This window comes from Sciurus vulgaris, assembly GCF_902686455.1.
Source record: "Sciurus vulgaris genome assembly, chromosome: 9".
Taxonomy (NCBI): Eukaryota; Metazoa; Chordata; class Mammalia; order Rodentia; family Sciuridae; genus Sciurus; species Sciurus vulgaris.
In genome coordinates this window covers 53888330-53897437 of record NC_136469.1, presented here as the reverse complement: position 1 = coordinate 53897437, position 9108 = coordinate 53888330, and the positions used below count along the sequence as shown (strand labels likewise).

The 9108-nt window shown below is 34.9% G+C and overlaps 1 protein-coding gene across 1 annotated transcript in view; it reads left to right on the top strand.

Moving 5' to 3' along the window:
- Positions 1-25: 25 nt before the first annotated feature.
- The window catches only part of GSTCD (glutathione S-transferase C-terminal domain containing), a 183661-nt gene continuing 174578 nt past the window's right edge, over positions 26-9108 (top strand). The window contains exons 1-2 of the mRNA XM_079154691.1: positions 26-228; positions 8636-9076. Of these exons, the coding sequence (XP_079010817.1) occupies positions 8648-9076 (429 nt within the window). The 5' untranslated portion in view covers positions 26-228; positions 8636-8647. The remainder of the gene's footprint in view (positions 229-8635; positions 9077-9108) is intronic.

Sequence of the window (9108 nt, the reverse complement as noted above, 5' to 3'; positions counted from 1 at the left end):
GTAACCCATCGTTTTCCGGTCCGCCGGATTATGAATGACGGGTGGCGCGGTATTTTCTAGGTGTCTTGCCTGTTGTTTTCCTCTCCTGCTTTCTCTGGAAGCGCGGCGCGCCGTGGCTCGCCGAAGTAGCATCGGAATCCCTGCTCGGGCCGGGCGGGAAGGCGCAGACGGCAGGTGTCGCCGATAAGCTCGCGCACCCTCCCTGCCTGGCCGCGCCTCTGCGACCAGGTAAAGAGGGCGCTCTAGCCGCTGGCTCCTCAGCCCCCGCGACCCCTTAAGGACTGTTCTTTGCATCAGGAGTTGACAGGGCTGAGGATTCAGGAAAGGGTGGGAAGGGCAAGGGCTTGAAATCATTTGTTCCGCAGCCTCTTCAACCCTGAGTAAGCCTCAGACTTTCTGACCACAGTTCCTGAGGGTGCGCACGGTGAAGGGCTTCGCTCCCTTTAGCGGTTTTATCGGTGTCCTGTTTCCCACCAACCATTCCTCACCTATTCTTCACTGAGGTTTGGAGCAACTTCCAGTTGTGGAGTTTACGGGGCTGTTTGCTGTTAAGTGTAGTTACAAGACCTCTTGGATCATGCTTTTAACTTTGTCATTTAGTTTTCCATTGCAGCCCTTCCTGATTGGAGGAAGCACTTTAAGTGCTTCACTTTAAGTGAAGGTAGTATTCACTTAACGGTTACCAAAGGATATGCATCATTTTGGGACACTTGTTTATGTTACAGCAGCAAAGCAGTGTTTCTCTTTGGTTGTTAACTTACATAGAAAATTTGTTTAGCTTGTATGAAAGTGGCTCTGGCTTCAAAAATGTTTTCTCATACATGTACTTCCCATCCCAACTCCTACCTTGTTTTGGAATTAGGTGACCACCCCCCTTTATTCTTAATGCTAAGATCTTATTCCTTTTCATAAATTATTGAATGAATGGTAGCACTTAATATATCTTGTGTCAAATTACTGATAAAGAATAATTTAATAATTTCTGTGTTTTTTCTAAGCTTATCTAGAGAAAATGTTTACAGGAGAAAATGGGAAAGCTTGCAAGAACTAGTGATGTGATAATTTTAAATATGTAAATATGGTCATTTAAATATTATGAAAATAAACTATTATTAAACACAACTGAGTCATTTGCTGTCATATTTAATAAATCAGACATTAACCTACATATTTTTTAACTGCTGGAGGGAAGCGTATACAATTGATATGATTGCCCTAAGCATATTCATTACTTGAAATTGTTTTTGAGTTATATCTGAAGGTATCATATTAAGAAGCCTGACTCTTCAAGAAAAATACTGACAAAGTCTGAGATTTGAGAACTGTTTTATCAGTTTATAATTTTATTTACACTCCTGTGTCTTTCCCCTACTTGCAACAAAGCCCAAACTTGAACTTCTTTAGTAATTGGTCCCTCAAGTTTTGTTTTAAACATGTTTTACTTTGTAGCTTTTATTTAATGGCCTGTTTGAAATAAGAATACTTAATATCCAATTGACCTTTCTAATAGTAATTTAGCAGGCCTTGCAACTAACAAGTTCTGAGGGTAGCCAACTGACATATCTGTAGTATACACAGTTACCTGGTGTATGTGTTTTAATCCTCAAGTATTCAGGGTAGCCTACTGAATTAAACCATACAGATCATAACAAGAACAGGTATTGTGTGCTGTAGAAATTCAGTAATTTTTTTCAGGCTTGCTAATGTTTCTGATCTTTTAAGTATTTCATGCTGTGGATCTGTTAATTATGAGGTCAGGCTTAGCTGCCAGAATTGACTCCATGGCAACAGATGATATGCCCTGCTTTTCCAGAGAGATTACAAACTTCTTTTATGACTACGGTTATAGTAAGCTTTTTTACTTTAAAATTATTTTCGAATATCTAGCCCAGTTAAGAAAACAGTTAATTTTAATTATAGGATTTATCCTCTAGAACTTAACTGTCTCCTGCATTACATAATGTAATAAACTCTGGAAAAGTTCAGATTGTTTTCCTTGTTTATCCTTTAATATTTAAGGTAATTAACTATCTGTCTTTGGAGAAGTAAGCTTTTTTTAAAAAGACCTATATTATTATAATAAAATATGGTAGGATTTTAAAACAAATAGTGCTGTTTATGAAAGGTATAAAACATGAACAAGTTCTAATTATTCAAAAAGTTGAGCAATTTGATATAGGAGAAAATTTAAACAGGTTTAAATTTAAACAGGTTTAAATTTTAATGTTTAAAACAAGTATTTTTTTCATACTTGTAAACTGTGTCAAACTATTTATTTTGTACAATATTGTTGGTTAATATCCAGACTTAAGAGTTTCACATTTCTAGTCTACCATTTTATGACTCCCCAACTTTCAGCCTCATTACCAAGTTTTTCCAATATTTGATGGAAAAAAGATAACACGAATCCCCTGTGTTTCCTGAGAAGACATTTGGGAATATAAAGCAAAATTTTGATTTTTGTACCTCAATGTTTATGTATTTCAATAATGTCAGTGGATAAAAAATTTGGGGATAAGTTATAAATGAATAATAGAGGCTGGAAATATAGCTCAGTGATAGAATGCTTACATAACATGTGCAAGGATCTGGGTTTGATCCCCAGAACCTGAGAAAAAACAAAAAGAATAGTAATAGCTGGAATTTATTTAGAAACTTACTATGTAAGTCATTGTTTTGTTCTCACAGCACAATATATGATAGGTATTGTTACTAGTATTAGAAAATGCAGGTGAAGAAAAGCTTTATAGCTACTAAGAATCAGACTAGGGTTTGCCCCAAAAGTCTGGGCTCATATCCATTATTTTATAATTCTAATTGTATAAATGTTGTACTTACTAGATAAGTATATAGAATCTAAGATTCCTACTTCTTTTGCCTGAATATCAATATAATTTTCTTATAGTTTATTCAAAAGTTTGGATGTATTCCAATTATACTTTTTCCGAATGAGCTCACAAAGTTGATCTTGTTTTTTCCTATTAACTTGCCTTTATCCCTTAAATAAATTCAAAAGAGAAAAGAAAAAAGACCTAAAGAATGAGGTTTGTGTTTACCAAGACTAAAGTTCTCAATAGTACTTTCAAGGTAGTAATTATTGACATTAATTTGTACATTCATTCTTTATTCATCCCATGAACTACAATTTGAGTACTATTGGAGATCAGTATCAGGTTATAGGTGCTGTGAATGGGAAAGCTGGATAAGAAGCTAGGTATGATTAGGAGAGATTTTTTTCCATTCAGGTATCAGGAGAGGCTGCTTTGAGATACTCTTTATGAGTGAAATCAATGAAATGAAGGAGAAAGTATCTTGGACAGGAGCATTCTAGGCAAAGGGAATAGCAAGTACAAAAATTCTCAAGTGGAAGTGTTCCTGGCATCTTCCAAGAACAGCAAGAACTATTGTTGGAAGTGGGTGAGGAAGAATAGTAGATGAGGTCAGAAAAGAAGGATAGGTAGGATCTCATTAATCCCCATATGGGACATCTGGATTTTATTCTCATTGTACCTGGAAATCAATGGGTAGTTCTGAGCAGGGGACATGACTGATTTATAATTTTAAAAGATCACTCTGACTTGTTGGAGAGTGAACTATTATGTAGAGAATTGGGGGGAAATTGTTAATAGGCTTTTTTTGGTATTCCTTGTAAGAGTAGTTGAAGACTTAAGATTTGCAGTGGGAGAGGCAATAAGAAATTAGATTTAGTCTATATTTCAAAGGATATATCAGGGTATGAGAGGAAAAAGCAGTTGAGCAGGACTTCAGACTTTGTCCTAAGTATCTGAGTGAATGGTGTTCCATTTGACCAAGAACAGGACCAATAAGGTAAGAGGAATAGGTTTGGGAAAATATCCAAGTGGAGATGGCAAATAGGATATAGGAATAAGTTCGGAGGAGTGGATATGACTGTGGTATAAGTATGGGAGTCAAATGATACTTAGAACTGTGGCACTGGAGATCACCTAGAACAGTGTTGTCATACTGTGAATTGTGTCCCATTAATTGCTCATGAAATCAATTTAGTGAATTAATAGCATTTAAAAAGAAAGAAAAAGTACAAAGTAAAAAAAACAAAAACAAAACAGATTCATCCCATGAGGTGGAATACGTATTTTTTCATGACTTTTTTTTTTCATTTTTATTCTGTGCATAGTAATATTATAAAATTTATTTTTTATTGTGTAGCATGAGCAAAAATTTGAAATCTTTGGACTGGGGATATAGCTCAGTTGGTAGAGTGCTTGCCTCCAAAGCACAAGGCCCTGGGTTCAGTCCCCAGGACTACAAAAGAAAAAAACAATTGAAATTCAGTAATCAAAGAATTGAGTGTAGATTGAGAAGAGGGCAAAGCACTGGCCCATTGGTCACTGACGGGTCTGAGACGTATCCAGCAAAAGAAATCAGCAAGGAACTGCTGACCAAGAACTCAATCCAGTTCTGATAATCATCAAATAATCCAATAACCTAGTCTTTGGAATGGAGGGTTGTTTGTTTTTGTACCAGGGATTAAACCCATCTCTTTTTGTTTTTTATTTTGGGACAGGGTCTCACTGTGTTGCTGAGGCTGACCTCAAACTTGCCATCCTTGGAGTAGAGAATTTTCTCAATAGTTTCTGAGACTAACACCCTCACTTAAAATAACAAAATTTCTAACGACTTTCACTTTGGTGAAATTATTGCTACAATAACATTGCAATATATTTCAATTTATTAAATCCTAAGTTTATAAAATAGTACTCTTTATATTAGAAAAATACCTATTCCTGAGTGTTTTCAAGATTCAATTAGTTCCTTGTTTTTATGAAAAAATAAATCACTGGTTTATATTATGCTGCATAACAAACTTTTTGGTGTTCTTATATAGTATATGATTTATTATGTAGTGTTTAGTTAGCAAAGATCTTGTCTTGATTTTGGGCATAACACTTTCAAACTTTTCCTGCCTATGGAGAAGTATGCTTATTCTCAGTGTTTTCTGTTTCCGCCCCCCGCCTTCCGCCTTCTCTTCTGTTTCTTTCCCTTTTGTCATAAATAGACACACACATTTTTATGAAACCATACCACGAGTTAAGTACTAAGAAGCTTTGGAGATTTTAAAAACTCTAAACTCATTTCCGTTTTTCATTTGTGAAACATTTTAATTGATTAAAGTCAAAGTCTATTAATTAGAATGATAACGCAGAAAAAAATCTAAATGCCTAAATTTTAAAACTGATTAATGCAACCGTTTGTACTTCAACTTACTTCAAAGATTCCGAAGTAATGAAACTAAGACTTCATTGTTTTCTTTTTACTTATTTGTTCCTTCTGCAAAAGTCCCAAGCACATTGGTGGATCCAGGGAAGAGCTGCATACTTTATTAGCTCTGTTTGGCTTCTGCAGTTTTTGGGTTTGTCTTCTACTTTTTCACTCCCTCTCAGGAGTACTTATACAGTGGCACGTGTACAAGCTTAGAAAAGAGCATGGCAAGAATGTAATATGGAGTAACACTAGTGGTGCTCAGAAGCCCTGGAGACCCAGAAGATGCTTCTATTGTATCTACCTTCTTAAAACTCTTGACATATAATTAAATTCTCAGGGTACAAAAAGAAGAGAAAATGAATTTCTGTTGTGTGTGGTATTTGCAAACTTTGAACAAAAACTATGTTCTTTCTTGAAAAATTAAAGACTTGGAGCAATTTTTAAAAAAATATATGAAGCTGGGAGCAATGGCAAACGCCTATAATCCTAGTGGTTTGTGGGCCTGACACAGGAGGATCATGAGTTCAAAGCCAGCCTCAGTGAAAGCAAGGCACTACGCAACTCAGGTAGACTCTTTCTCTAAATAAAATACAAAAGTACAGCTGGGGATGTGGCTTAGTAGTCGAGTGCCCCTGAGTTCCATATCCGGTACCCCAGCCCGGCCCAAAATATGAAACTTGTACAGATTTACTGAATATTTAACATTTATTTTAAAAATCACATTAATACATAATGGGGAGAAATTGCCCAAGGAGGGTTTTGTTTTTGTTTTTAGCTCCAAGAGCATTAGGTAAAAATTTTCATCTCCCAGACAAAACAACATCTATATTGGAAAAAAAAGTATACACATATTTGTAGTATTAATATTAATACTACTTTATTAATAGTACTTTGTATTTTCCTTTGGGTGCCTCATTAAGTTTTAAATTTCACCATAGGCAGTCATTATTATTTTGTTGACATTTAATATTAAGTGCTCTCAGTGAAAAAGGTTTAGAGAGTATGTATGAAGCCTATTTTCATGTTTCTTATGTGCCTTGGAAAGTGGCAAATATAAATGTGTTCTCAGCCCTCATCTCCATATCTTTACTTGAAAGGTTTAAAGTAGCCTGTTTTTTTTTTTTTGTTTTTGTTTTTGTTTTTTTTTTAATAAAAAGTACTAGCAGGACTAGTCTTGGAGTTACTATTTCTTTACTGCTAGATAAATGAGATAATTGCTCATGTTTCCTTTAAATCTACCTTCTTGAAATACTTAGGGATTTTCTTTATGGTACTACTGTCAGGAGAATAAGTCAAGAGGATTGATAAATTAATAAGCTGTAAATTTCTAGGGTAAACTCCTCAAAGAGATTATGGATTCCTAGAAAGTATGGTTGGTTCTTTTTACCTGTGAGTGCAAACTTTGATAAATACCCTTTAGTATTTTGTTTTGAATGAATGAGTTCTAGGTGCCAAAAAAATAAAAAATAAAAAAAGTAATTAATCTTAGGGAGGAATATGGTTTCCATGGCTTAAAAAGTGATTGTTTTAAAATTTTTTCTCTCTGATAATCTGCTTTCTTGCTTTCTTCATTTTCTTTCTTTTTTGTTTTTGTTTTTGTTTTTGGTAGTGGTGCTGGGTATTTGAACCAGGCAGGAGCACTTTACCACTGAGCTACATCCCAGTCCTTCTTATTTTTTATTTTGAGACAGAGTCTCACTTAGTTGCTTCTAAGTCTTCTAATTTGATGAGAGTAGCTTGAAACTTGTAATCCTCTTTCCTAAGTCTTCAAGAGTTGCTAGAATTATAGGCATGTGCCACTGTGCCCAGCTTTCCAGATAATCTTTTAAAAAAGTAAGCATGGTACAGATCTCTTATGTTTCAACAACAAGAACAGCAACAAAACACTATTTATGTTACTATAAAGTTTTATAAGTTGGTACTTCACTATATTTCTTTGTTATAATGGATTATAAACTCTTTAATAGAAGAAAAAAACACTGTTTAAATCAAGAAATTTAAACAGTGATGACTTGATGAACAAACATAACAAAAACCCAGAGGAATTTATTAAAGGAAATATTGAAGGTTTGCTAAAATTAAGGGTGCATTGACATTTCATGTGCACTTAAAAGATATAGTTGCATATGTACTTTTTAAAGCCTTTTTAAAAGTTTCTTCTGTATGCCATTTTCTTGTGGCATACTTCCATGGGCAATGCTTTTAAAGAGTGCCATCTAGTGTCAGTTTTGGAATCGCTATCTATGCCTTAGACCATGGAAGATGCTGGACCCAGGAAATGTATGACTCAAGAAGTCATGATAATTGACGAAACTCTTAAAGGAATAATTTGACTTCAAGTTTGTATGTATGCATCTTTAAAACACGCTGTGTATGTACTTATCCATGCATTCAACAAATATTTCTTTATTGTATATAAATATATAGTAATATATAGTAGACCCTGATTCAGGCATAGTGGTGAACAAAACAAAATGTCTACTCTCATGTACTGTTCTAGTTAGAAGAGACCAAATACACAGTATTCTATAATTGTGATAAGTGCTACCGAAAAAATTAAGGCATAGAAATTTTTTTTTTTGTTTTGTTTTCAGGGAGAACAGGATTAGGGTTTGCAATATAAAAAAGAGTAGCCATGGAAGGTCTCCATAAGTGGTTGCCTTTGAGAAATATCTGAAGGAGGTGAGGGAGTATTGTAGATTTGGGAAACAACAAATGCAAAGGCCCTGAAGTGGAGATGCTCCCAAGGTTTTTCGGTAAATAACAATTGACTTTGGGTGGAGCAGTGAGCAATGAGGAATGTTGATAAGATGAACACAGGACTCATGAAAGGGTTAGATAAAGGAGATCTTTGTAGACCACTGTAAAACTTTGGCTTTTCTACCGGTTAGACTTGGAAGACATTGGAGGATTTGAGCTGAGTAATTACATTACTTCATTTTAAACAATCACTTTGGCTGCTGTGTTGACAATAGAGGGGGAGGTAAGATGTGAAGCAAAGCTCAGAAGCATTTATTATAATTCAGAAAAGAGGTGGCAATGCCTGGGATCACAGCAGAAGTAATGGAAATATTTTGAAGATAGAGCTGAAAAAATGCAAATCAATTTGTTATGGGAATGTAAAGAAAAAGAGAAATTAAGAATGCATCCTATTACAAAGAATGCTCATTTGTAAAGAGGATGTAAAAACTACCCCCTGAGACTAGTTAATTGCACAGGTTGGGGGAAAGTTTTCTTTTGGAAGCCATTTGTTCAGTTTTGAGAGACACATTATTGCAATATAAAGTCTTACTGATTTCTAGAACATGATTTAAAACATTCATCTTTTATTTTAGCTTATAAAGTATTAAATTCTATGTGAGGCCTATAATCACTTCAATTTATGCTTTAGGTGGCCCAATGAATGAAGAAAATGAAAGGCATTAAGAAAAGTCTTACAGAAGAATATCTATACCTGAACTTTTCTCACCAAACAGAAGGATGCATCTTTCCTCTTCATACAGCTGTAACTTTATTCTTGTTATCATATTGTGACTGCAAAATCTTTAAAGTTTGCTTGGTCCTCACTGAAGAAAGCACAGATATTACACTACTTAGAGATGTGTTGTCCCAGGATGTTGAAATACAGGTTATCACAAAGCAGGAGCTCCCACCAATAGTCCAGAATTGCTGTTTACCTGCGGTGGTAGAACGACCAGACAGTTTTTGTAGAGCAGGACTTGCTGTTGTACTAAGACACATAATCCAGAAATCATATGAAGCAGACCCTTCAAAGAAGGAAATTTTGGAACTTCTGGGTTTTAAAAAGACTTGTTTGAAAGCCTGCGCTGAAGTAAGTATAAGGTCTCTTGTCATTTAAAACTG